We start from the raw sequence: 26,552 nt of genomic DNA, 5'->3' as shown, positions 1-26,552 counted from the left end.
GTGAATGAATAGATCTCGTAAGACGTTTCCGCAAAAGTGGTATAATAAGACATGTTGTGCAGGAAGGTGATGACGTAAATATCGTACTGCGTTGCCGGTCTCAGGCTCGGCCCCCAGGAGAGCCCTATGCGTGCCAGACGCTCTTTACGGGCCCAGAATTATGGCCGTGGAGGGTCGCGGACCTCGGCCTCCGGGTGCATGGATGGCGCACCGGCGGTGGGGGAGGGGGAGCCGCTTAATAGTGCATACCCTCGCCGGAGCAGTAGGGGACCGGGTATGTGGTGCTGTTGCAGAGGCGGATGACGCCCTTGACCCAGTTGAGGTGGCCGTAGGACTGGCTCGTGTAGGTGTCGGAGACAAAGGGCGTGACTCTGGGGCTGTCGGTGCAGCCGGAGAGCATGTTGCCGGTGACGCGGCGGACGTTGGGCTGGGAGACGACAAGGCCGTAGTTGCTCGGCCCCATGGTGAAACGGACGGTCGTGGTCTCGGTCGTGGTCCAACTGTAGGCGTAGCTGACGCCGAGGTTGATGGAGAGGACCTTCTCGACGAGGGTGACATCGCTGCTGACCTGAACGGTGACGGTGTTTTGGATCGAGTAGCCGCTGGCGACCGAGACGTCGGAGATGCCGCCATACGAGCTCAGGACGGGCGACACGGCAACATCGGCGCCGAGGAAGTTCTCGTCGGTGAGGATCTGGGCCTCGGTGGACTGCTCGCAGTCGCGGCGGGTGATGGTGTCGGGCGCTCTGGGCACGGGGTCGGTGCTGAAGCTTTCGGGGACGGGGGGGAGCGGTGCGCGGCGTTCGATCTCGGCCCACTTGGAGGCCTTCATAACCTTGGTGCTGCCGTCGTCCATGAAGACGAGGACGTCGTCCCAGTTGAGAGCCGCCGGCTCAGGTGTGGGAGCGGCAGTGGCGCCGGCGGCGAGGAGTCCCGCGGCGGCGAGGATGGAGAAACGCATTGCTGAGGCTGGATGTTTCTCCAGATGGTTGTATTAAATTAAAAGGTTGAGGATGTTTTGTTTCAGCGGAAAACCAACGTATTTGAGAAGAACCAAGTGTGTTTGAGGTTGATAGAATGATAATGAGTAAATGGACTAGCCGTTGCTGGTGAGTGAGGGAGCTCTAGCTATGGGAGGTGGGAGATCGTCTCGAGTAATTATAAGCCGGCTGGACAAGAGCATCGAGCGGTGGCCATGAACATGGTCCCCGTGCACAACCTTGATGTTCGCTGGACCAGGGCCGCCCAGAGAGTAATTGCGTGCTCATACGAGTCCACAATCTATCTCACAATTGCTTATCTCGCACGCTTCCCGACTTCTTGGCCGCGGGGCGGCGGCAGGCATACTCAGTACTACTACTACTCCGTAATGCTCCCAGAAGCGCGTGTGGCCTCGCCGACCGACCCGGGTACCGTGTCATTGCGCCTCGTTTCCCCGCGCATTGGAAGCCAGTAGAAATCAAGTTAGGCCAACGTGCGCCATGGCGACCCGGCGCCGGTACGACTTCGTACTGACTCGATCCCGGTGCGATGCTGGTCGGCATGGTCAGGGGTGGGACGATTCAGACGGCAGCCGGTTGGGAGAGTCACAAGATGGGCACCGAAAAGGGTAAAGATCATACCTCCTGCTTATCTTGGATATTAGAGATATTAGGTGACCAGTTAAGCATGGGGATATGCTCATTCTCTGATTCGGCAAACGCGCCAAGGGTAGGTAACCAAGCAGGCTTTCTATAGCCATCCTGCCATCACAGCCTCGGTCCTGTATATCAGGGGACCATACCTATCGCCCTCCCATTTCCATCCCCTTGCCCAGAATCTGCGACGCTCCCATGCCCGAATTACATACGTGGTACACATTTAGCTACCGTCGCCACTCGGCAGACGCCAGCAAGCGCAGTCCCCAAGAATGACATCCGGAAGACGCCGAGATGGCGTCGAGTCTCAATGTTGATACGTCGAGTCTAAGAACGGGTGCGATTAGGAACCCTGCCGGCTCTGTGCCGCCCAGTGGTCCCGTTCGCGCATCCTTCGCACTCACTCAGACGTCACCCTACTCTACTCACTTCAGGCTGGCCTACCTACCCAGGGTAGCTACTCTAGTTGCGGGCCCTGGATGCATGAAGAGCCGGCTGAAGGGGGGAACCTGGCAGATTTAGATGATGTCTGCCGCCAAAGGGGATGACCACATCTAAAATCACCTGCCGTGAGGACACCCCTATACCCACTGGGCCGATCGTCTTCAATAGATAATATAAACCAGAGTCAAATCCACCCGTTTGTCTGCCATGGGGTTCTTCGGCCTTATTTACCTACCGTTTACGCTCTCTTTCACCCTCGGCTTCTGATCTCATCACCGGTAACGATATCTTTCCACTCGTTGACATAATCTCCCCCATCACAGTCACGTCCACACACTGCCCAGCTAGACCATCATCGCCGCCGCCACCGACAAAATGCAGTTCTCCGTCTCCAAGATGGCCGCCGTGTTCCTCTTCGTCTCTTTCGCGTAAGCCTATTGCCTCTCCAACCCCATCTCTCTAGGGAACTGACACCGCCCACCAGTTCCGCCAACCTTCATCAGAGCTGCACATGCCACAACGGCGACAGCTACAACTGGCGCATCACCATCAAGGCCTGCGAGCTCTACGCCTCCAAGAAGTACCAGTGGGGATCAGCTTCCTACGATACCCCCAGCGGACGCGTGAGTAACTGACCCCTTGGTTGGCATACCCGGCCAGACCAGAGAAAATCAGACCTCGCAGTTGCTGACTCATGGCCCTTTCCAGTGCGTGGGAAGCGGTCAAGGTGTTGCCGGCGACCAGTGGGAGGACGCCTGTCGCGAGATCGCAAAGTCGGGCTTCGACTGCGCAGACGGCAGGGGCTATTGCACGGCGGACCAGGATTCCGTCCGCGGCTGGTGCTAAGATAAGCTAAGCCAAGCCTTGCCAAGTGGTAACGGCGTGAACGGCGGATGGGGGGGGGGGATCTCTCCCTCCCCTAAGCCTGACCGGCACTCACCTCTTCCCCCCCCCTTTACCCTCTCCCTAGTCAGGCATGCCTGTTCGTAAGGTTATACCCATGGCTATGCACCCTTGACCCCACCCATGATCCTGGGCCGCTCATCAGATCATGACAAGCCATCCTTGGCACAGAGACCGAGAGGCAGGGGAGACGCTATTAGCGCCGAGTGTCTTATCTCTTCTTAGGGGTCCTGGAATGGCTGAACTTTCTTTCCGCCATACTAGTTTTGCGTATTTGTCAGCGTTGTCGTTAATGTTTCTATCTATACCCAAAGATGCCATACTCATGTAGAAGGGATGGAATATGCATGCATGATACTATCCAACATAATCAATTTACCCATCAAATGTCCCATGTTCTACTCCACTCTATCCGTGCTCTGTCTTCGGATGTGACTGGTCTCCTGTTCCTGCCCTTGGAGTTTCTACCATGAGTGTGAATGTTGACAAATAACCCTGGTGTTCCCAAGCAAGAAGGGATTGTTGGAGTCAACGAGAATCTCACCCAATCTCACCGACTGAGATAACCACCCAAGGCGGTCCCTCTGAGCGGTACATAGGTACACAAAAATATTCTTGAAATAGGCGAAGGGGGGGGGACAGTATCGGTATCACGCGCGATGCTCAACACAACAGACTATTTCTAAAAGAAACACACAATCTCACCAACCCGGGAACAAGCGCGGTAGTGTTCTTCAAGAACCCGGCATGGGGGAGGGGAAGGTCGCCGGCGGGCCGAGCTTGCACTGGTTATCGTAAGGATAAGAGAAGAGATAATGGGGAGGGGCACCGCGACTCGGGCACGTTCCGATGTCGCATCGAGCCTTGGGGTAAGATTTGGTCTAAATTGCAAAGCAAATAAGGTCTTTATGCACACATACCGGGGGGTGAGATATGTGCCAGAAAATAGCGAAGATCGGCAAACGTTGCCGTCTGTGGGTATGTGTGTGTGCGTGTCTCTTGAGTCGTGGACGCTGCCCGATGCCGCATGTCTTGAAGGGAGGTTGGGGCCCGGCCCCGGGGAGGACCTTCGCGAACGGCTCGGGTCCATCTGTGATTGGGTGCCGTTGCTACGGACCCCCCCCTGGCGGATGGATGGCGCAAGCGTGGCTGGGATGGGATACTCCTTGCCGACACTCCGTGGATATGCAGGGAGGGGAGGGCGGGGAGGACATGGTCTCACCGGGCTCACCCCCGGCCTGATCTCCCTCCTTATTCTCCCCTGCCTCGTGCGGTGATGTGGTTGCGGTAGGCAGAGCTTCTCTTCCACCCCGCCTGGAACCCTGTATTCAATGGAGTCTAGGTATTGACATGACGGGCTGAGGGCGGCGCCGCAATACCCACGTGTAGTAAACTTGGCATTAGGGACAATCTTGGCCCTGCCCTGTTTTGCTTACATGTTGGCAATACGTACACATACCCTCGTTACTTGACACATGACATATAGCACCGTCATACGCATATACATACAATCTACCTGTACGCCATCCGGCTCTGAACAAAACAGTTATAAACAGAAGCTTCTTACTCGTATTCAGAGCTTGCCATCTGAACGTGCACTTTGACCTTATCTCCACCGGCTGGCGGGAGAAGGTCACGGGGCTTAGGGTTGCAACTTCAAGTGTAGACACCCCCCCCCCCCCCTTGTAGATCAAGAACGTGCCCACCCACGTCTCCAAGGTGCTAACCGACTCAAGGTCCATGGGCGAGCGCGAACTTGTGATAGTGGCACGCATCTCCGCCAACGCGGAACTGACCAGATCGGTGTCGGTTATCGACAGGCTCGTGATGACGAGTCAGTCAGAAAAGGGAGATAAGCGAAGGGAGAAGGGGGCAGCGCTCGATCGCTGAAGGTTGGCAACGGATAAGACAAATAGGCAGTACGAGCCTCTAATGACAGCTGTAAACACCCAAACCAATCTGACCACGCAAACCCTAACCCCAACCCCAAGTAACCCTACGTGCCTGTATCAAGATGCACAGGTAGTCTGAGGTGGGGTTAGGATACGCATATACTAACAAGATTACTTAGTTCCAGTTATGGTATTCTCGACGCCCCTACTATTAGAGGCTGGTACTGCCTACTTCTTGATTAGGTTAGGCAGTCCCAAACGCCCCCCCCCCCCCCCTGAAGGTGGTATGGCGGAGGCGACCGTGCCGCACGGAGTCGGCGACAACCATGCTGACATGGGCCCTTGAGCAGGGCGGTGAGGGGGGGGGGGGGGGGCGGCCATGCCGCGGGCGTCGAGACATTTGGACAACTGAGAAGTCCTGAATTCGTGAATGGTCTTCCAAAAGGCCCCTTTAGTGCACGATGGTTCATCTGGCACGATGCTTCATCGTCATCGTGTCTCGTCAGCTGCTGGAAACGTGATGGTACCCCATTATAAGAAACACGTGAACTTTCGGCTCCCTTAGGCCTCCTCCGCCAGCCGCCCACACATATACCCATCTTCTTCGAGACAAGAATTGTGAACATGGTCGCCGATGCTGTAAGAGGTCCATGGTCTGAGACTAATTGCGCAGATCTTGGGCTCTGGGTACTTGGAGTGCGGGTGGGATGATTGTTGTGTAAGCAGCGACCCAAGATGTAGGTAGAGGTTGTAAGTGCTGGTGTGTGCATTTCAAGCAAAAATGAAGACAAGTATCATACTAGGGGTAGGGCGTGAGAGCACGCACGTGTTTCCATCAACCTCCCACGCCTTGCCGGTGAGCTGTCCATCGTTTTTTCTCTCCTCATTGTTACCGTGTTCCATCCAGAGAAACCATGTATCGCTAAATCGCGTACCCATCGTGCTCCGCGAACGGAATTTCGGCGAGTTACGCCCTCATACCCGATGCAGCAGCCTATTTAACCAGAGCAGCATATGAGCAGATGAGTTGCCCAGCTCCCGAAGCTTCCAGTCCCTTCTGCTGGGGCAATGCGACGAGGACCGAGGCCAGCCACTGGTCTCTGGAAGGGGATCAACAACTGACATTCCGCCGAGTATGTCCTCGTTCAGTCTATACTGTCCCGGATATGCGGCTTGTTGGCTACACCGGCCCAGCGACAACGTGTTGCCGCTGGCCCCCACTCAGTTCACCACCCGAAAGCTTGTTCGATGTTCGCCAGCCAAAGGGCCCACGTGGCTTGCCCGGCCCGCGGACACCGAATCGTTCGCAAAGGCCGCAGCGCCGTGATGCACGGCGCCGTTGTAAGGTCTTTACACGTATCACAGTGCCTGGTGCCGGGCCAGATGATCTGGTAAGCGTGAAAGCTAGAATACGAGCCGTCTAGGGAGGGGTTACGGCGTCTAGAGGCGTATTGGCCAAGAATAGAGTTAATGACGAACCAGAGACTGTCAGTTGCAATAGTGAGCCATTGTAAAGTGGTAGTCAGCTTGTATGGCAGAACTGTGCCGGAAGGTTTCATAATAAAGAAATGATAGATGACAAGAAATGGCACCTCAAAATAGAATCCGGCATACCACCATGACAGTCCTCGCCGTACACGTCATCTACCTACTTGCGATAACGGATCTGTGCTTGTACCACGTGTAGGATCTCAGGGTAATCTCTTAGAAATACAATTATAATGGCAAGACAATGCAGGCTGGGGCATCCCACCAATCGTTGTTTGACATTAATGTCGTCTCCGCCTTCTCGACCATGGTTGGACCCCTGACTGACAATCTCCACCACTCTTTTGTCTTTCCAATGCGTCTTTGCTATACTATCAGCCGATATAGCACCATTGGAAATTGCCATCACCAGAGTGTCAACTCCGCGGGGCAACACGAGGTCATCCAAGCACTCGGATTTATCCATCGAGTGGCCAACCGCCGCCGACGAATGTCACCATGTCATATCTTGGTGGATACACTGCGCCTATTCTCTCCACCGAGTTCAAGCAAGCATGGAAATCACGCTGTCGGCAAGCGCGGAACATGCAAGATTGTGTCGGATTGTACCAAGGGCAGACATCGCCCGCTCTCCAAAGTGCGGTTGAAACACTAGCAATGGATGCTAGGTACTCAATGATACCTTCTCCACCATCTAGAGTAGGTGCTATGGTCTGCACCGATGGATTATCAGCTTTTGTATCAGAATTAAAGAATGATCCTATGCGATCTTACCCCTGTAAGGACTGATGCCCAGCTCATCGGCGACGTTGACGTAGCCTTCGTGGGTGATTTTGCCTCCCCCCTTGATCCTCTTCACCATATCGTCGTCGCCTTGCCAGATGCTCCGGCAGAACGGGCAAGTCACGTCACCTGCGCCGGAACCACGACGTTTTGTTTTTGTAGCCGCCCACGTCTCGAAGCAGTCCTTGTGGATGTTCTGACCGCATGCTGCGCGACACCACACAATGGTTTCGTCGCTCCCGGTCTCGAACTCTGAGAAGCAGATGGGGCAATCGCCCTCTACGGGTTTGCGGTTCTTGTCTTGAGACCCCTCTGACGAGGCATCAATGGGCGGGGCGTTTGCAAATATCTCCCTGAGTTCACTGGGAACAAGGGCCAGTTGGTACGTGAGCTCGTACTTGGCGCGTAGGACTCGCGACATGACCTGGAAGACGTTAGTCCTGGTGCGGACAGGCGACTGCGACGGCAACATACATAGAGCCAATGCTTGCATTGGTTGCCCTTTAGCCAGTGTGGACAGGTGCAAGACGGCTTCTGACAGATATGAACTGTATAAATATTGCCGGTAGAGCCCGTCAGCTGGACCTCCTCCTCGGGGATATCTGCAGTGCCGCAACGATATCGGTCAAGGATGTAAAACCTCTGGGTTAAGGCACGACGATAGATTTCACGAAAGCTTTCGGGTGCTGTAGGTCGGTATCGACGCAGTCGCCTCTCTTTTTTGGCGGTAGCAACAGCAGTCTTTGGCGTTTTTGCCTTGTCAGTGCTGTCTGATTGCGATATATCGTCCGCGAGACTGGCTTTTCTTTTCTTTGCCTTGTCAGTGCTGTCTGGTGGCGATATGTCGTCCGTGAGGCTGGCTTTTCTTTTCCGGCTCGACGAGGCCACCGGCTTCCTCACGGCCGTCGAGGCTGCTCCTGTGGTGGATCTTTGCAACCTCTGACGGCGTCCGGACACGGAGCGGGTCGCTCTGTTGCGAGCGCGGGTACCCACCATTGCGAAGGAGTGTCTTTGTGGCGTCGATGATGTATCAAGAGATGTAGACGTGATGAATGAGATGCGAGGCAGGTAATTCCAATGAGGATGTCGATGGCCAAGAGCGGGGTTGTGGTGTTTATGACTTTGTTTCAGAAACCTTAAGTCGTGAAGTGAAGTATCCGTACAGGTAGGCAAGAACGGCTGGCTCAGCGGGCTTTCCACCACAATCCACATCGTCAATGACGGAAGCCACCACACACGCCACACCAGCCCAGCAACTGGAAGTCATGTGATTTGCAAGTGCCCGACGCTCACGTGATCAGAATGGCTAGTCATGCTGACTAACACACCCGACATAGATATCCATACGGCATCAGTATGGGGAGAGCTGGTGCAGGATGAGCTTGACAACTCTTACATCCAACCATACCAACTGCTTGAACCACCTAACGCCCTATTGGCATGAGGGTATTTCAACCTTATTTCACAAAGAATAGAGCAAGCACTTTGTACCTTGTACAGTAACTCCATAAGTCAGTGAGGACTTTTCTATTACTTTAAATTGTCAAGACAACTAATAAATCCATTTTAAACAGCAAATCGTCCGATGTATAAGTCTCTAAGCTCATCTGTAATGCCAAAGATATCGATATTGAGACAATATCGGAGATAGAGAGTAGTAGTTGTATCAAGACTATATTCAGAAGCGTGTAGTGTATTGAGAAAATCAACTCTTAGAGAAGTCCGTCAAGGACTTCTTTGACTTGACTACATCAGATGACAAACATGCCGGGAATAGTCAGTCTGCCCTCGCTACAATCGATACAGTATTCTCTCCAAGGGGTCGCGTATTTGCATATGGCCAACTCGCCCGGACAGAGATCACGCCAAATGAGATCCAACCCATTCATGGACACGACGTCATATGGCATCGCGTGTTCTCCGTCGGTACCAATGATTTCGATGATAACTAGGCTACACCAACCGCCCGTGAAACAATCATTTGCTAATCAATCATCATACGTAAAGAATTTGGTGCGAAAAGGGCTTGTTGTGGCTCGACAATTCATAGACAGGAATACCGCCGTAGAAGTATCAGTGTCAGGCGCCTGGAGATTGGAATAATAGTCATAACTGATACTCGTATACCCCTGCTATTGCCTCCTTTACTCCGTACGATTGCATCCTTTGATAATCAGCCACACACATGAGACTGCGGGCCCATCTCGAGGTGTTTGCCAGTAATGACACGTGGGCTACACCGTCATAATGGCAGCCTTGCCGAGGGTCTCTGAGCAGAGGGTTCCGAATCGCCTGGCCTCGAAACAGTGCGCCGCAGCCCGGATTCTGTTGGCAGTGACGTTGTCGTAGCTGGCACCATTGCCGATGCTCGGTGTATTGCCTGAATCCACCGTGTTGGCTGACACGCCAGGTCCATTGGCCTGCGCAGCTCCGGACTTGCCATGGTGGCCAGAGGCCTGGCTTAATATTCCGCACCATATGGCAGCCCAGACCTGTAACTGAAACCCTTCTACTGTCCTGGAGGCTGTCGAAGTTTCTAGCTCAGATGCTCAATGGTCTTGTTGGAACTTGTCCTAATTAGTATCCGGCTTTGGCATCCGGCAGCAGCGGCGGCGGCTTCTCATCCGCCAACACCGCCCGCATTACGCCCTTTACAACTCCGAAATCACTCAGTGATGATAATAAACCGATCGCTCTACTCTGTATCTTGTCGCTCCCGGATATTGGCATCGAGTAGTCCTTGGCCAATCATTCGGTGCATACACGGCAGTTGAATCTCAAGGCCATGCAATACAATAGGGGTCCCTAATATCATCAAATGTGAGATCATCTAATGGCATGTCACCCAGGGGTCACTACGCCCGACTATCAGCTAATCCAGATGACTCACATGACGCCGCGGTCGTGGACAATACAAAATGCCCTTTGCGCTGTGCCTCGACCAGTTGAAGCAGCTACGACGCAAATCCGTGACGGCGTCCCACAAGTGCTACGGTAGCCCACTACACCCAACGACCAACGAAGTATACCGTGTAAGAAACATGACAGGGATCCGTGCCCCTCTGTTACATCTTCTCACCCTTGCGTGGCCACTCCGCGAAGCTGCGTACCTGTGGTCCAACGGGCTTGGCCGTGGAACCTTCGGCGGCATCGTGGCTGACTGCTATCGCAAAGATCTGCCAATCGAAAAGAGGCTCACCCAGAAATCCTTTTCGCGTATGAGATGAACGGAGAACCGCTTAACAAGGGGCGGGGAGGCCCCGTCAGAGTGGCGAGGTTGCGAAGAGTGAGAGATAACTGATGCTATTTTTGTAGCAAAGTTTGAAATGACCCAGATGCTACGGTCGTGCAGTCTTGTGATGTTGGTTTTCCACCACAAATCACTCTGTATAAGTCAACACCCTCTTACCCTCACTTTATGCACCCCCAATATGATAGGCCAGAGGTGCTGCGTATCGGGCCATACGTATCGTAAAATCCGTGTATTACCGCGTGAACTGGGCTAGAGCGAGGGGTTATAAGGTACTTTACGAGAAGTTCCTGAGTGTTAGGCTGTCATTTAGTCTCTGTTCCGGTGTTGATACTTAACCAGAAAGATAATGAGTGTGCAGCCAGTTTCGATTTGACCAACCATTTTGTGGTTGCAACTGCCAGGTCATCATTGCATAAAAGAAACAAATGAGCAGTCTCCATTTGGTTTACTGATTGCACCAAGCAATGGAACGACTACTTTGCCACCGAGGAATGACATGATATACCCCGCGCGTGCTAGTTAGTCTGTCTGCCTTGTGCCCGACGTTGCCTTATGGCGATGGTCAGTATAATGGTTCGCCATCTCAATCCACATGGTGTTGAGCTAGATCTCAATAAAGTCGGACCCATCAAATCTGCACGGTACTTTCTCGTGAGTGGTTGGCACTTCATACCCCTTGTCAAGTTGTCTCATCGCCATTGGGTCATTGACAAATCTCACCATGCAGCTCATCGTTGGCAGCTCCGTTGGGCTTGGGCAAATCCGCAGTGGGCGTCGCACAATTCATAAAGCTCACCCCCATGTCAATGCGCGTGGCCGCCGCCATGTCTGGCACTCATCGCCCTTCCCCGCCTCCCGACTCTCGTCAAACTGTTCTGTGCCGCCTTGCGCCGCTATTAACGACCGTTGCCGATAGTCGAACGGACTCGAGCCCCGCTGCGATGCCTGTTGTGCCGCCGACCCCAGAGGAATGGGAAAAACATCGGAAGCTCATTGCGGACCTGTACACGCGCCGGACCCTCAAGGTCATCAGGGCGCACCTCAAAGATATTCATGGGTTCAATGCGACGTGAGCACTCTACGGGCCAGTGTTGATGTTGTAATTGAGGCTGACGGGACAGTAGAGAGCGTATGTACAAGGGCCGTTTGAAAACCTGGGGCATCGAGAAGAATAAACGGCATAAGACGAGGCCACTGAAAGACAGAGCAGGCTCTTCCGAAGAGACTTTACAACCAAAGCTCCCTGCCACGATCTCCAGTGACAACAATTGTAGCGAGACTCATGGCCGAACCTCTCCGGGTTTCCCATCCGCATTAACACCACCATTTGCATCGCCCTACCCCATTGACACCGGGCTAGATTCCCGCTCTACGACCTACGTCGGTACCCCGGGACCGGCATCGTTCCCACCAACCCCAGTATCGACCGTGGGATACAGATCACCTACCGTCTACGAGCCGGAGGACAAAAATGTGGACCCAGACGTACTGTGTATCGAGATTGTCAACATTGCAGTCTCGATACTGTCCAGACTGGTCCAAGAAAGGCCTGTCGGCACGGGTTTCGAAGATTGCACACCGACGGAGGATCATGTCAAGATATATCGAACACTACAGGAGGACCTCAAGCACGAAAGCTATATTAGAGGCTGCCTTGTAAACAACCCATCTACGGCGCCTACTTCCTCCTTGGGAGAGCGCGTGAAAGACCTACTGAAATCATACCACCCGGCAATGCCGATCGGCCTGTTGAGCGCCGTCAACCAGTCTATGGATCACAATACCATTCAAGAACTGGTATTTTGCCTTGGCAACTCTTCCGCCGTTGTTCTCCCACGCAACGACGACTTTATCCACCTAGCGCAAAGGCTCCGTCGGCTGCTGGTCACTACAAGCTTCGAAAAGTTCCAACAATTCATAGAGCGAATCTGCCAAAGCCTCGAGTCAAAGGTCGTCAAAGTGCTCGGGAGAAAAAGCCTGGTGACCATCTACCTGATGTTCCTGCTCAATGCCAAGAAGGCGAAGCGCGATCGCAGGCCGGACAAGAAAATCCTGAACATGGCTTTGGAGAGCATGGCCCATGTTCAACATTCATATCAAGACGACCCGAAGCTGATTATGCAGTTCAGCCTCTTCATCACCGGTTACTGCACCCTTGCCGGGCCGGAGGGGAAGTTCGACCGAGGCGTCCTCGCTATGGCCGAAGCCTGCTGCGACCGGGCGGAAAAGTATCTCCTCAAACTGGAATCGACCGATGGGAGCAAACAAGCCGACATCAGGGACGCCAAGTCCCACTATGGGAAAAGCTGCTCGTTGTTGGCAGACTGTCGCTATGCCCAAGGCAACGAGTCGTACGCAGAGGACCGCGAAGAGCTTCACGAATCATCGCGTAGGTTGCTGATGCTGGCAATCGCGTACCATGTCGATTGCTCACTGGGAACCATGGCACAGTTTGAGCGACACAAGCAGAAATTGGAGCGGTGGTGTCATGATTCAAATGACACTTTACGGTTGCAACGGCTAAAGTTCATCGAGGAGCTCATCATAGAGAACAAGCAACGGCCGAAGGACGGGCCTCTGGTTTCAAGGCTGCCGGTACTGCCGTTGATCGAGGACACAACAGAGAACGCCTCGCTTTGGTGATGGGGGGGGAGGGGGGGGAGCCTTTTGAACCGGCGTTTGGTAGCCATCAAACAACATCATAAGAGCTGCCATGGTGAACAGGCTGCGATGCGCCCGGCGGAGAACTTGCAAAGGCTCCTGGCCAGAACAGCCGAAGATTCTCAAAGTTTCATGGCCCACTGATTCAACCAAGCTGTCTAAGCTGGCAGCCCACAGATCTGCGGTGAGTGAAATATTCTGTACGTCATACCCACTCATTCTGCAATCTACCCCATCTTGGTGTGTGTGGAGGAGTCCGGCGAGCCCATCAAGACACGCCGATAGCAGCCGCACGAAACCTTCCGCATCACGGCACAGATCTCGGACACCTCCGTGGACCGTGTCGATCTGAACGCAACCTCGCCCATCCATCCAAGAACACTGGATCCTGCATCGGATTTTCGGTTTCGATTTGCCAGAGTCTGTTCATCTCTTGCCACCTTTTCCTTGTTAAACTGTTTGGTCTGACATCCTTCAGGGTCTTCTCCACGCAGAAGAGTGGCGCTGTTATATCATCTTCTTCGGCCGTGATGTAATATCAGGGTGACATCATACACACCTCAACTGGGCTCGCCATGGGGTTCTGGCCATCGACATGAGATACTTAAGCGTACAGTAATTGCCGGATGAGAATGGATCTCTAGATCAGTCGATACAGTTCGACGAACAACATAAGAGATACCCATTCATCCAACAAGATCTTCAAAGTCTTTCAAGAAAAACTTGCCGACATTTCCTCCCCGGTACAAACGATCAAAATGTCTACCACCCGCAACATCGATTCCATCAACCCGAAGCAGGGCGAGTTCCACCCCAGTGTCCCCCGCTCTGAGCCTCTCACCACCAAGGGCGTAAGTTTCGGTTCTACTAGTGTCACCCTCAATCACAACCTCTAACGATAAAGCAGCACAAGCCGGGCGTCAAGGTCGGCAACGACGCCTACCCCGAGTTCCATGCCGAGACCTACCCCGCCGGCACCGCGCCAAAGGAGAACAGCTTTCAGCCCGATCTTAAGCAAGCCACCCCCGGCCAGGCCCTGAACCCCAACGCCGAGACCTACACTTCACCCAACGACTTCCCCGGCGCCACCAGCGCGGACGTCAACACCGGCCTCGGCAAGCCCATGCAGGGTCAGACTAGCAACGAGGTGCACGGCGCCCACCCTCGCCACCGAAAGAAGGAGAGCGCAGGACTCGAGGGCGTTGGTGCGTCCGCCCACGACAGCTTCAAGGAGCGCCACCTGGACCTGGGTTACGACCCGGCCTCCCGCAGGAACGTCTCGGACATTCCCGGTGCGGAAGAGCGGTATCCCGCCACCGCTGAAGAGGTTGCCAGCGAGAGGCACTGAGGCTTTTTATGAATCATGTATCATTATTATAACGTCACGAAAAGCATGTCTTTGGCGCCAAACGGTTGGCATGGAATGGTTTAATCCGAATCGAAGAGTCTAACGCTATTTGATATATGTAATCCGAAAGAAATCTTGCAGGACTCTGGTCCTACAATACCGAGTTTTGAATGAGGGTGAAGAGAGCATGACGATCCAATGCGATCCGAAATATCAACTATTCGACGGCCAAAAGTGGTCTTCAAACACTACAATTCTTAGACTTGCTGGAATGCCGGGAAGAGGGCGGTGGAAGGAATCGTCTTCTTCAGAGCAAGAATGATCTTATCCTCGCTCGAGTCGCCGGTCGCGTTCCACTTGAGAGAGTAGATGCCGTCGACAGAGCTGGGCGTAGCGTACCACATAGACTCCATGTTGCCCGATCCGCCCGAGACAAAGATGACGTTGCCGTAGGTAAGGAAACCGCTGGTCCGGCGGCCGGAAGCAGTCGAGTTGGAGCCGAGGAAAGCAACGCTGTGGTCAGAGGCGTCGTCGGTAGGAATTGAGAAGGTAAGGTTGGACCAGTTGGGGGCGGCGGTGTAGTTGAGAGCCGTCGTATTCGGAGCCCCTTGCCAAGCATTGTTGGTAGGAGTGACTTGGCCCAGTTAGCTTCATCCATCTTGATAAGGAGGACAGTGGACTGTACATGTTACGGGAGCTGCGTTGGGGTCATTGAACTTGGCATAATCGCCTAAGAAAGCATCACCTGTGCACAGTAAAGTTAGCTCAGGACTCATACTCCAGGGTAGCGAAACCCGGGCCGGGGGTGTTGGTCGTAACAAGATACAGCTTGTCTTGGAAAGAAAAGGAGCAAAGCTTTTGAAGAACTCGCATGATTCCCCAGTTACAGGGTGGGAAGACCAGCCTCGCTACTTACTTCCTGCAGAGAATAGGGGAAGGCCACCGATTCCCTCGCCGTAGGCGTAGATTTGGAACGGGGCGCTGTTAGAGGCAGAAGCGGCTCGCGGCAGGTTTCCCGCAGGAACCGCAGCTGCGGCAGCTGCAAGCGACAACAAGAGAGCTCCAATGTGCTGCATTATGATATGTGATGGCCGTTGGGACGGGATTGCGGCTGTGGCTAAAAGAACGGATGAAACTCTGAAAGAACCAAAAGTGAATGGTGAGATGAAAGAGAGTAATCAGTGAGTGGGAGCTGGCGCGGTGAGAGATCCCAAGGCTGAAGCAGAAACAAAGAGGGACTTGGTTAAATAAATGAAATGTTACATATGATGATGACACAGTGCTGGTCTTCCACGCAAGCCGCATCGACGGTAGCATTGGTTTCTTGCTCGTACGCGTCCACAGAGAGCAACGCACTGATTCATTCCCGAACTGCGTCCGGATTGCAACTCTACGGGTAAACAACGTAATCGGAAACCAACCAGTCACATGGCATAACAATGAGGCTCAGACTCCACCCTCCCACATTCCCGATGTCCCACGAGTCAGAAACAGTCCGTTGTTTCCTGGCCGGGACGGGCCCTTCCAAAGGGGCGCTTCTTTTAAGCACGATTTCCTCCGACATGAAGGAGTGACAGGGCCCTTGATGGGGCGCGGCTGAAAACCTAATCAATAATTCGGATATTATAGATCTGGTCCCCCTACCGCTAGTTCCCGATATAGTTAGTTTCTACATGGGACTACGTAAGGGGACGGGTTTCGTAGGTGTTTATTACGTGTGCTGAGGTACGTGGACAAGGTGGGAATACTAACTCTTAGTCTAGTCGGAAAGCGCACGTGTACGGTAAAGGGGCCACAAGATTAACCTCCACTGCAAGGACTAGGGATCTCTAGTTGAAGAACTGTGGTGATCAAACTCGGGCAGCTCTCGGCCGAAATAGGCAAAGTCAGGAGGTAAAAATGTTTGACATGACTGCCACAAACATTAAACTTCGGACAACTTTATCTACGAGCCATCTACTTTTACTGCTATGCGCTCGTAAGCGCAACGCGAAAAGAGTACTTGAGACCATCGTAACACACAGTATCAAATAAGGATTGTTGCAGCAATGCGATTACGACATATAGACCCTTGTGGTATTTGTACGAAGGAGCCCGTCAATGATTTAACAAAACGCCAAGACGTAACATTGGGGCTTCCTAGGCGGAGTACTTTCTACAGGCCATGTCATCTAGTCAGTTGGAAGATAGGGGTAACTGCGTACAACTTGGTACTGATATAGCTGGCAGGGCGATTTCGCTTCTTTTGTCTTACTATCATGGGCAACAGCTATTGACGGCTCCTCCGCACATACATGGTAGAAGTCGGCGAGACTGGCTATCGGGGGCTTGACTACATCCATCTACCGGCCGATCTGGCTAGTATGCAACTGATCCGCTGGAATGCTACTGTAGAGCCACGTCTCGTAGTGAACCTTTACCCCTAGCATTCGTCTTGCATTGCGACGTAGCATTAGCTGCTTGCGAACTAGTCTAGCTGAGGTTAAAGACACGCGTACTTCGCACCCCTTTCTACTCAACATGGCTACTCATGCCATCGGGACTTAACCCCTCCGTACCAGATGAAACTCCACAGTATCTCCATTGCCGCGGGACGATACCACCTCTTTCCGGTGAATCGCGCGATGAAATGGAGATCTGCAATCTACCGGGGGCCAATGCGGGATGTGGACGAGTACCGGATGTCACGTACTCGATTCAAGCCGCTTCGACCGGGGTCGACCTATTCGAAAGAGGAAGCACGTTGCAAGGATGTCAACGGAAACGTTGTAAACAGATGAGGTTCTCGTGAGATGCCCGTAAAGTCGAGTTCACCTGCGGGATACTTAAGTTCCCGTCATCTGCCGCTCACTTGGTACTATTATCAGCCACTCACTCACCAACACAGGTTGACTGCGCTTACATTCGCTATACCCTCATTCTTTACGCATCAACTCGTCAAACAGTCATTCTTTTTTACCTTGCTTTTGGCACGCAAACTAGATAATGTATCCATCTAATATCCTCTTGGCCGGCGCCCTCGCGGGCTCCCTGGCCTCTGCCTTGCCTTCCTTCAGCTCCCTCCCCGAGCCAAACTTGTTCCCTCGTTCTGCTTGCAGCGGCAACACTGCCAGCACGAGAAGCGAGTGGTGCGACTACTCCGTCGACACTGACTACAGCAACGTGGTGCCCGACACCGGCGTTACTCGCGAATACTGGCTGGAGCTGACGGACGTCACCGTTTCGCCTGATGGAGTTCCTCGCTCTGCAATGGCCGTGAACGGCTCCATCCCGGGGCCTACCCTCTTTGCCGACTGGGGCGACACCGTCAAGGTCCACGTCATCAACTCTCTTACAACCTCCAAGAACGGCACCAGCATTCACTTCCACGGTATCCGTCAAAACTACACCAACCAGAACGACGGCGTCTGCTCCATCACTCAGTGCCCCACTGCTCCCGGTGACTCCATCACCTACACCTGGCGTGCGACCCAGTACGGTTCGACTTGGTACCACTCCCACTTTGCCCTCCAGGCGTGGCAGGGTATCTTTGGCGGCATCGTCATCAACGGCCCGGCCACGGCCAACTACGATGAAGATCTCGGCATGCTCTTCCTGAACGACTGGGATCACCAGACGGTCGATGAGCTCTACTACAGCGCCCAGGCCGACGGTCCCCCAACTTTGGACAACGGTCTCATCAACGGCACCAACGTCTATGGCGATGACGGTTCCTCCTCCCAGACCGGTCACCGTTACAACGTGACGTGGACCGCTGGCACATCCTACCGCATGAGACTCGTCAACGCCGCCGTCGACACGCACTGGAAGTTCTCAATCGACAACCACACCATGACGGTCATCGCTGCCGACTTGATTCCCATCACCCCCTTCACCACCACAGTCCTCAACTTGGGCATGGGGCAGCGCTACGACATCATCGTCACCGCGGACCAGGCCAGCACCGCCGACAGCTTCTGGATGCGTGCCATCCCCCAGGCCGCTTGTTCCGACAACGACAGCACCGACAACATCAAGGGCATCGTCTCGTACACGGGCACAATCACCACCCCCACCACTACTGGCTACTCCTACACTGACGGCTGCGACGACGAGACGGACAACCTCGTGCCCCATGTCGCCAAGAGCGTCTCCGGCGCCGACACGACCAACCTCCAGGTTGCTAGCGTGCAGAGCAACTCGGCCGGTCTCTTCAGGTGGACCCTCAACAGCACCAGCATGGTAGTCGACTGGGGGTACCCCACGCTCGAGTCCGTCATGGGTGGTGTTACCAGCTGGGAGAACAACGACGCCGTCGTCGAGCTCACCGAGGCCAACCAGTGGGTCTACTTCATCATCCAGACCACTCTCCCCGTCCCTCACCCCATCCACCTTCACGGCCACGACTTCTTCGTCCTCGCCCAGGGCACTGGCACTTTCTCGGACTCGGTCGCGCTCAACACCGCCAACCCTGCCCGCAGGGACACGGCCATGCTGCCCTCCTCCGGATACATCGTCATGGCGTGGGAGACCGACAACCCTGGCGCGTGGCTCATGCACTGCCACATTGGCTGGCACACGTCCGAGGGCTTCTCGATGCAGTTCGTCGAGCGCTACAGCGAGATTGCGGCCATCACCGACAACTCCACTCTGACCAACACTTGCAGCACTTGGAACGCTTTCCAGGAGAAGTACAGCATCGAGCAGGACGACTCTGGCATTTGAGTCGCACGTTTTCAGCTCTCAGAGCGGGTAGACCAAAGATTGGACTGGCGCGATTTTCTTCAATGTTAATGGTTCATACACTGCATAGCTCTTTTTATTTCATTTGTTCTTTTACCGTCTAGACAGGCAGACTCTGATCGGGGAGGGAGGGAGATGTAAGACGTAAAAGGGAGGGTATACTGCCTGTATTACTAGATTAGGGGATCTAAGCGGAAATTTGATAATGAATTCTTACTTAATCTTTCTTACCCTTGTTCAACAATGCTGTCATTTTCATACCAAGGGTTGCCATTTCGGGAGCAATTGCCGATTGCCTTACCGCTACCACGCCGCAGCTAAGCTGGTGTCAAACTCAGTCACACGATCTGCTGGAAGACACCGAGAACAAAGAACATCAGAAATAGGCGTCGAATTAGTGTTGTGTCGTAAACTTTGATTGGGATGATAGACTGGCATGTCAGGAACCATAAGTCCCAGACACGGACAGTCAACCCCAATGTTTGTTGGTCAACTTTGTCCTTCCGGGTTATGTACCTTGACTCGGTTTCACTTTGAGTTTGTTGTTGAGAAGATTCATAGACTGTCCTTTGTTATACGAGAACTTCTAATTACTGACTTGCCATGAGTAAACCAGTCGTGGAAGCAAATTGGTCGTCATTATCAGACTTGACACAAGATGCACGCACTCCACTCTTACCTATTTCTTGTGAACATCCAGGGTTTACGCCAAGTCCTCCAAGTATCACTCCAGGTTTGGGTGACAATATATACAATGAGATAGCTGGTCATGAATTCGGTATTAGTTCCGGTCCGCAAGACCCGTCATCACCACACTGAGCCCCTGAACGATCTGCATGCGTCGTCATGAAAGCGGAAACTTGTTTTCCTCTTTTCTGTTTAAACTGCTTTGGAAGTCGTGGTTTGAGCCCTGTTTACATCGGAAAGGCTGGTAAACCTGGACTCTCGACCTCGACCTGACATGATGCTCGCCGTCGTGTAGATATTGTTAGCCATCCTGAGTGATACGGATGTTGTACTTTGTCTGTAAATGTCTGACGATGACCTTGAAACACAAGGTATTGAATGTCTCACGGCGCGCGAAGATGCCAAGTGGACCACTCAAAAGCCGTATCCGTCACGACGATCAGCATACTGTCTACGCGTCCCAATACCCCCCTTCCGGTCCTGCGGCTGGCAGTACCATTCAGAGCTCCAGCCCGGCCGCTGAAAACGTGGCAGCTTGTCAGCAGCTATGCGAGGCTGATGGCAGCTTTCAGAGCTTCGTTTTCAGATCAGATCCATCGTGAACCACTTCTCGGTGCCAGCTATACGATGTCCCTGCTTCACAGACCCCGGCAGCCCAGAGTCAACCGCATGGTGCGAAAAGGGCTGCTTGGTTGTCGCCGGGCCCATGGAGCGCGGCCAGGATGTCCGTCCCCCTTTCCTGCGACCATGCACATGGCGACTTGTAAAGTTTTCTACGAAACATCGGCTCTCTGCTCACACTAGAACATGATCAACAGAAAATGGCTTGCCGAAAGGGGCGAAATGCGCTGGAAATTGGGTCCATGTGGAAATGGGAACGCGGGTCTGTTGTCTCAAGCCAGGCCCCGCCGCCGGCCGGCCGGCTCGGCCATCTCGGTTCCAATAGCAGTCAAACGGGGAAGCGCACATTCTAGCCGCCTTGATTCCAACTGCGCGAAGAAACAAGAACTTGGGCCAAGCCGAAAATGTGTGGGGAGATTGCTCTTAAGAAAGCATAGCTAAGGTCTTTCAACACGATTCACCAGATGGAGAACTTTGAGGGGCTGCAGTACTGGGTAGACCCCAGTCGGTGATGTCGCCATCGGTTTTAAACATGTCGTGATCATTATCAACCAATCAGACCAAGACAAGACGTCCTTGATCCTCCATCGCAATCCGCCCGGCAGTTGTAGCCTGCAACGGCAGCTGAGCGATCATAGGCATGAGGCGCTGGGGAATGTCATCATGGATTGATGATGCCATACGGGCCCGGGAAAACGGCACTCGAAAGTGCTACCTATCAATCTATCCAGGGAGGTGATTAAACATTAGAGTTATCAAGGAGCCCCTAGCAGAGTAAGCCTAGTCAAGCATTCTGTTCGCCATTATCGCCCTACATTATCTTACGAGGGCCTTTCTCTTAGGGATCGTTGAAAAGCCGTGCGCAGCCACAGGCTTTCTTTCCACGACACTGCCGGTCTCAAAACTCGACTTCAGGTGAAAACTAGACCGCTCCGTCAGCCGAGCGATACCGAACGTTCTTCCAACCTTCCAGCAAGAAAAGAACGGGGGAACCAAGCGGGGGAATCAAGAACATCACAAACGCGCCTTACGATGAGCGCGACCACGGCCCCCCCGCCTGAGAAGGCGCTGGACGCGCCCGCGAACGACACGAGTGGCGCGGACAGTGCTTCTGAAATCCAAGTCGGGGACGAGGGCGTCAACACGAAAGCGTTGCTGAGAAAGATGGACGCCAAGCTTCTCCCAGCCGTAGGAATCCTGGTGAGTAATATCCCCGACGCGTCGTGTTGCTTTGTGGCGTGCACTAAGAAGAGACCACACAAGTATTTGCTTTCGTTTCTTGACAGATCCAACGGTGAGTCTTTGAGCGAGTCCGCAAGATGACCATGCGCAAGGTTCTGACACCATCGCAGTGGGCAACGCCAGAATCGAAGGGCTCACCGACGATTTGCACATGAGTAAGTGGCAGATGGTTGAACAATTGGGCATGTGTTCGGGTCATCTAACGAACAATAGCTGGCAACCAGTACCTCACTGGGTTGACTTTGTATTTCATCGGTTACGTCCTATTTGAAGTGAGTTATCGGTGCCTTCTTTTGGAATTCATGTTCTTATACGCTGACCCCCCCGTTTAGATCCCATGCAATATCATCCTCAAGAGAACAACGCCGAGATTCTGGCTTCCGTCGCTAACAATTGCCTGGGGAATTGTTGCCACGCTCATGGGCATCGTGACGAACATGGCCGGATTCTTTGTTGCTCGCTTCTTCCTCGGCGTCACGGAGAGTGGGCTCTTCCCTGGTGTTGTGTACTACTTCTCCATGTGGTACAAGCGCCGTGAGAGACAATACCGCATCTCACTCTTCTTCAGTGCTGCGTCTCTTGCCGGGGCTTTTGGCGGTATCCTAGCATGGGTGACTGATTCCCACGTAAGCCATTTTGCTATGAGAATGCGTGCTAATTAGTCTCAGGGTATTGGTCACATGCGAGTTGTTTGGGATAACGGCTGGCGTTGGATATTTATATTGGTTCTGGAATCCCCTCCTCATGCATCCGAGGACGAGTGCTAACTATTGATAGGAGGGTATCGCAACTGTGGTCATCGCGACCGGCGCTTACTGGTTCATTCAGAACTACCCCGACACTGCCAAGTTCTTATCAGAAAAAGAGCGTCGCTTCATCCGAGCCCGGCTTGCCGCTGATAGCGATGCGACTCACAATGAGAAGTTCACTTGGGGAAACGTCATGGAAGCGATCAAGGACCCCAAGTGCTGGTTGTACGGCCTTGCTTTCCACACCATGAGCTTACCGCTTTACACGTTCTCCCTCTTCATCGTATGTGTTCCATGATGAATCTAGAAGCTACAGTGAGCATAGTGCTGATCGAGCCTAGCCCACCATCATCAAGAATCTTGGCTATACCGCCGCCGTGGCGCAACTTCTGACCATCCCGCCGTACGCCGTGGCCTTCGTCACGACCCTGGGTGTCGCTATATATTCTGAGCGCACGGGTCGGCGCGCGTTTTTCATCATGGGCTCGTCCGCCTTCGCCGCCGTCGGCTACATCATCCTCCTCGCCAACGGCGATCCGACCGGGAAGCCCGGCGTCTCCTATCTCGGCACCTTTTTCGCGGCGGGGGGGATCTACCCAGCCACCGCCCTGGTCCTCTCGTGGCCGGCCATCAACGTTTCCGGCCAGACCAAGCGGGCCGTCGGCAACGCCATGCAGATTACCATTGGGAACTTGGGCGCTGTTCTCGGGACGCAGCTCTACCGTTCCAATGATGGGCCGAGATACTTCGTCGGGCACTCCTTTGCGCTGGGATACCTCCTTGCCAATGTTGTTGTCTGCGGTATCTTGTACGTCGTGCTCAAGCGCGAGAACACGAGGAGGGAGGCCATCGCCCCGGAGGTCCAGGCGATCGGCGACTTGACGGATTGGCCTGGAGACAAAGACCCCAGGTGGAGATTCCAATACTAGAGACAGCATAACTTCTTGAATGACAGGACTGATGGTAGATTCGAGAGGAAGGGGTTGAATTCTCGCGGAAGGTTTACGAGACATGATGATCGATTGTCTCTGTAGCTAAGAACATGCGTTGACAACAGTTAGATGTAGTCATATCTGATAGAGCTCGTTCCAGACATCAAATCCCAGTCATTGAAAGTCCCAAGGGCCTTTATGGGAAACACATCGTCGAAATGACACGACACATTTCAAAACGGTGCTCAAGCTGAAAGACCCGCAGGCCACCGAATAATAGACTTTTGATGATATTGACTCATCGTCATATATCCTCAATCTGCAAAACAAACCATGTGTCATGGCTCGGAACTGTTTACGCTGTTGAAAGGCGATATTTTGTCGAGGAGGGTATTTGATAGCCAGGTAAGGCAGAGAACCAACAGAAGATGCCCATCGGTCAAAGTTGAGAGCATACAGACAGGCAACGAAAGTCAACCTTGGAGGGCATCGGATGTCTGAGGATCATGGGTCGATGTTCCCAGGGAGGCTGTAATCGTCTTTCCAGCAGGTCCACGGTATGCTGAGTCTGTGGTGGCAGTTGTACCATTTCGGTTCGTCTTGCGGGTCGTAATCCCCGAGGGGCTTCCAATAAGGAGGGTCGAAACAGCGATTTCGGTAACTGGGTTTGACCCTTTCCGGAGCGTTAGAGTCCATGCCACTAAAGATATCACATAACGACAGAGTAATAATGGCTCACTTGTATCTCCAGTTCCAGTATGTATGCACACCGCCCCGGTCAGGTGGGCACATGATCTCTTTTGTCATTCCATCCAAGCACTCTTCGACATCGATTTCACGCGTCTCACCAGAACCAATCATCTGAAGTAACGGTTAGTGCGTGCTCGTCAAACTCCAAATGTAGCATTATAAGTAATGCTCATGCTGGCAACGGTCTCGGGCTGGAAGAATGACACCACAAGAGAATGGTGTAAAGGAGGCATATTTGGGGTGTAGTGACTACCTTTAGTTCAAAACTCCAAGACACATCGATTTTGTCCGTCACACAAACTCTCTGGACTTCCAGCCTTTCAAAGTTGCCGCTTAACTGGCGGCATACATCGCGAAGGTCGAGAATGCTTTGGTTTCTTCTGTAAGATCCCCGCCTTCCGTTCGTGTAGCATAACCCAAAGGTAATGGAGAAGTGGAAAGTGATGGCTAGTAAGATGTAGCTGGCGTGCATCCTGCCGAGAGAGGGGTTGGATGCTGCGGCTTGCAAGTGACTTGGTATGATTATCTGGTAATCTCAAATGGCTCTATGGCACCAAGGCGGGTATAGTGATAATTTAAGTGCTGTCCAGACCCTCATGATACTGACGATAACCGTTTTAAGGCGGTTCCCTTATTGCAAAGCCTTCTCTTGTATGTCAAAAGGGATTAGCAACGCCGGAATTCATTGCTCCTTGTGACAAAAGAAATGTGAGACCAACCAGCAAGGGAAGATATGTGTTCTAAATGGTAAATGGTAGAGTCGCTGCCCTCGAACGATCTTGGCAAGGGAAAAGTAGCTGGCAAAGGCATTAGTACTCCTGGTGGGGGGGGGGGGGATCTCTTAGAGATCGGACGCCCGTGTGCATGCAAGCAAGGGCAGGCAAGGGGTAATCGGAGGTGACGCCTACAGGCTCAACGGATAATACATTCTCCTGTGACACATGCAGTAGCCAACAGCAAACTTGTTCTTTGATATAGGACCCCTAGGGCTGATGCTCTCAACGTGATTTGTTGTAATCAATTGCCCGATGAATCGCTATCCAGCTTGAGCCACCGAGGGTTATTTTTCATTCAAGGACATTTATTCAAAGACACTTCTTGAACTCGAAGCACAAACAACAAATACATAAGCTTTCTGAGCTGAAAGGCTTCCCAGAGTTAGGGCCTGATCGGCAAAACCGATATCAGGGTGATATCGCCCGTACTCCGATATAAAAGTACATAGGGTTAGGGTTAACGAGAGTTTAATGCAAGGTCGAAGGTTAATTTGGCGAATGTACTGCCAGGACCCCTGCGACAGCTGTCGGCAGCTGTGTCTCACTAACACCACTACTACCAGCGCCCACCCACTGTTGCCAGCGCCTGGCTGCCAGCACCTTTCTACTATTGCCCACTGTCGCTAGTAATAGTGGGCAACAGTAGGTAGCCGCTAGTAACAGTAGGTGGGCGCTGGTAATAGTGGGTAGGCGCTAGTAACAGTGGCTAGTAGTAGTAAGCAACAGTAGGTAATCTGCTATATTAGTCCTTTTCTAAAGTTTAACCTAAGTCTAGAGCCTAATAATAATTTATATAGAGAAAGCAGGGGATTTAGTAGATTTCTAGTAAAAAAGGTCACAGTACGTAGCCTATTCTAATACAATTAGGGTTCTGTAATGTAGAACTAAAATCATCATGTACCCTCCTGTTTTTAGCCTAGTGCGGCATAATTTGAGTTTTTTGTTTTTTGGTACGTGTGGCTGGTGCTTAGTCTGTGATATCGGTCCTTATTCGAAGTGTCAAATGATATCGGCGGTGCTGATCAGGCCCTAAGTTAGTCTTCAAAACGAGAAAACCCAGCTCCAGGTCTTCGAAGAACGTTGCGGAAATAGTAACAAGAAACTACGCAACTTGTTGCCGAAAATATAATGCTCATTGCGATCCCCAGCAATCCAATGCAGATTCTCATATCCATTTGCACAAGTCAAGGCTGATTGGAAGACTCAAGTACCATAGCTCTTATGACATCCAACCTCATAACGAGAGCCGGAAGAAATGGTCGTGCCTCACTCTCTGTATCTAGTTCACGCAACTAAAGGACTTTCGTCTTAGTCTTTGACGTTTTCCTCATAGCTTTAGTTTTCTATGTTCTCCTTATTGTATTTCGCTCTGCCACAAATTGTGTTTATGCGTGGCCGATCTCTGTGTGGCTCTCCTGAAATCAGCAGCGTCTCAACCAGCCTATCCCGCGTATGACGGCCACATGTCTGACATTCCTTTGGTGAAGAACAGCTACACTAGATTGCCCTGTCGTCCTCATCGAAAGTCGGGTGCAAGGTTGGTATGGACCTGGTCACCCAAGTAAGACAATACCATGTGGCATGTACCTGGCCCCTCCACAAAGACCAATACCAACAACCGGGGTTGAACAATACGAAGGACAATCCATAAATGTGATCATTTT

The 26,552-nt window shown here is 52.8% G+C and overlaps 10 protein-coding genes across 10 annotated transcripts; 6 read left to right on the top strand and 4 right to left on the bottom strand.

Moving 5' to 3' along the window:
- Window positions 1–235: 235 nt before the first annotated feature.
- Window positions 236–961, bottom strand: GLRG_04774 (uncharacterized protein; the record flags this gene model as incomplete). Its single annotated transcript, XM_008095459.1, has 1 exon — window positions 236–961. One exon carries the CDS (start codon window positions 959–961, stop codon window positions 236–238), a length of 726 nt encoding a protein of 241 aa, XP_008093650.1.
- A 1,495-nt stretch (window positions 962–2,456) lies between these two features.
- Window positions 2,457–2,927, top strand: GLRG_04773 (uncharacterized protein; the record flags this gene model as incomplete). The annotated part of the gene is made up of 3 exons (XM_008095458.1): window positions 2,457–2,509; window positions 2,566–2,704; window positions 2,790–2,927. The coding sequence occupies 3 exons, from the start codon at window positions 2,457–2,459 to the stop codon at window positions 2,925–2,927; spliced, it is 330 nt and encodes a 109-aa protein (XP_008093649.1).
- Window positions 2,928–7,124: 4,197 nt separating this feature from the next.
- Window positions 7,125–8,143, bottom strand: GLRG_04772 (SWIM zinc finger protein; the record flags this gene model as incomplete). The annotated part of the gene is made up of 2 exons (XM_008095457.1): window positions 7,125–7,571; window positions 7,622–8,143. The coding sequence occupies 2 exons, from the start codon at window positions 8,141–8,143 to the stop codon at window positions 7,125–7,127; spliced, it is 969 nt and encodes a 322-aa protein (XP_008093648.1).
- A 1,238-nt stretch (window positions 8,144–9,381) lies between these two features.
- On the bottom strand, window positions 9,382–9,590 carry GLRG_04771 (uncharacterized protein; the record flags this gene model as incomplete). The annotated part of the gene is made up of 2 exons (XM_008095456.1): window positions 9,382–9,527; window positions 9,551–9,590. The coding sequence occupies 2 exons, from the start codon at window positions 9,588–9,590 to the stop codon at window positions 9,382–9,384; spliced, it is 186 nt and encodes a 61-aa protein (XP_008093647.1).
- Window positions 9,591–10,065: 475 nt separating this feature from the next.
- Window positions 10,066–10,374, top strand: GLRG_04770 (uncharacterized protein; the record flags this gene model as incomplete). Its single annotated transcript, XM_008095455.1, has 1 exon — window positions 10,066–10,374. The coding sequence occupies one exon, from the start codon at window positions 10,066–10,068 to the stop codon at window positions 10,372–10,374; it is 309 nt and encodes a 102-aa protein (XP_008093646.1).
- Window positions 10,375–12,395: 2,021 nt separating this feature from the next.
- Window positions 12,396–13,043, top strand: GLRG_04769 (uncharacterized protein; the record flags this gene model as incomplete). Its single annotated transcript, XM_008095454.1, has 2 exons — window positions 12,396–12,789; window positions 12,949–13,043. 2 exons carry the CDS (start codon window positions 12,396–12,398, stop codon window positions 13,041–13,043), a joined length of 489 nt encoding a protein of 162 aa, XP_008093645.1.
- A 776-nt stretch (window positions 13,044–13,819) lies between these two features.
- GLRG_04768 (uncharacterized protein) lies at window positions 13,820–14,409 on the top strand (the record flags this gene model as incomplete). The annotated part of the gene is made up of 2 exons (XM_008095453.1): window positions 13,820–13,912; window positions 13,969–14,409. The coding sequence occupies 2 exons, from the start codon at window positions 13,820–13,822 to the stop codon at window positions 14,407–14,409; spliced, it is 534 nt and encodes a 177-aa protein (XP_008093644.1).
- A 257-nt stretch (window positions 14,410–14,666) lies between these two features.
- GLRG_04767 (uncharacterized protein) lies at window positions 14,667–15,485 on the bottom strand (the record flags this gene model as incomplete). The annotated part of the gene is made up of 3 exons (XM_008095452.1): window positions 14,667–15,043; window positions 15,095–15,154; window positions 15,326–15,485. 3 exons carry the CDS (start codon window positions 15,483–15,485, stop codon window positions 14,667–14,669), a joined length of 597 nt encoding a protein of 198 aa, XP_008093643.1.
- A 1,909-nt stretch (window positions 15,486–17,394) lies between these two features.
- GLRG_04766 (multicopper oxidase) lies at window positions 17,395–19,113 on the top strand (the record flags this gene model as incomplete). Its single annotated transcript, XM_008095451.1, has 1 exon — window positions 17,395–19,113. One exon carries the CDS (start codon window positions 17,395–17,397, stop codon window positions 19,111–19,113), a length of 1,719 nt encoding a protein of 572 aa, XP_008093642.1.
- Window positions 19,114–21,471: 2,358 nt separating this feature from the next.
- GLRG_04765 (major facilitator superfamily transporter) lies at window positions 21,472–23,359 on the top strand (the record flags this gene model as incomplete). Its single annotated transcript, XM_008095450.1, has 7 exons — window positions 21,472–21,639; window positions 21,703–21,733; window positions 21,792–21,836; window positions 21,895–21,953; window positions 22,014–22,307; window positions 22,459–22,713; window positions 22,772–23,359. 7 exons carry the CDS (start codon window positions 21,472–21,474, stop codon window positions 23,357–23,359), a joined length of 1,440 nt encoding a protein of 479 aa, XP_008093641.1.
- Window positions 23,360–26,552: the final 3,193 nt, after the last annotated feature.

This window comes from Colletotrichum graminicola (genome assembly GCF_000149035.1).
Source record: "Colletotrichum graminicola M1.001 genomic scaffold supercont1.15, whole genome shotgun sequence".
NCBI lineage: Eukaryota > Fungi > Ascomycota > Sordariomycetes > Glomerellales > Glomerellaceae > Colletotrichum > Colletotrichum graminicola.
This window is presented reverse-complemented; position numbering and strand designations above follow the sequence as displayed.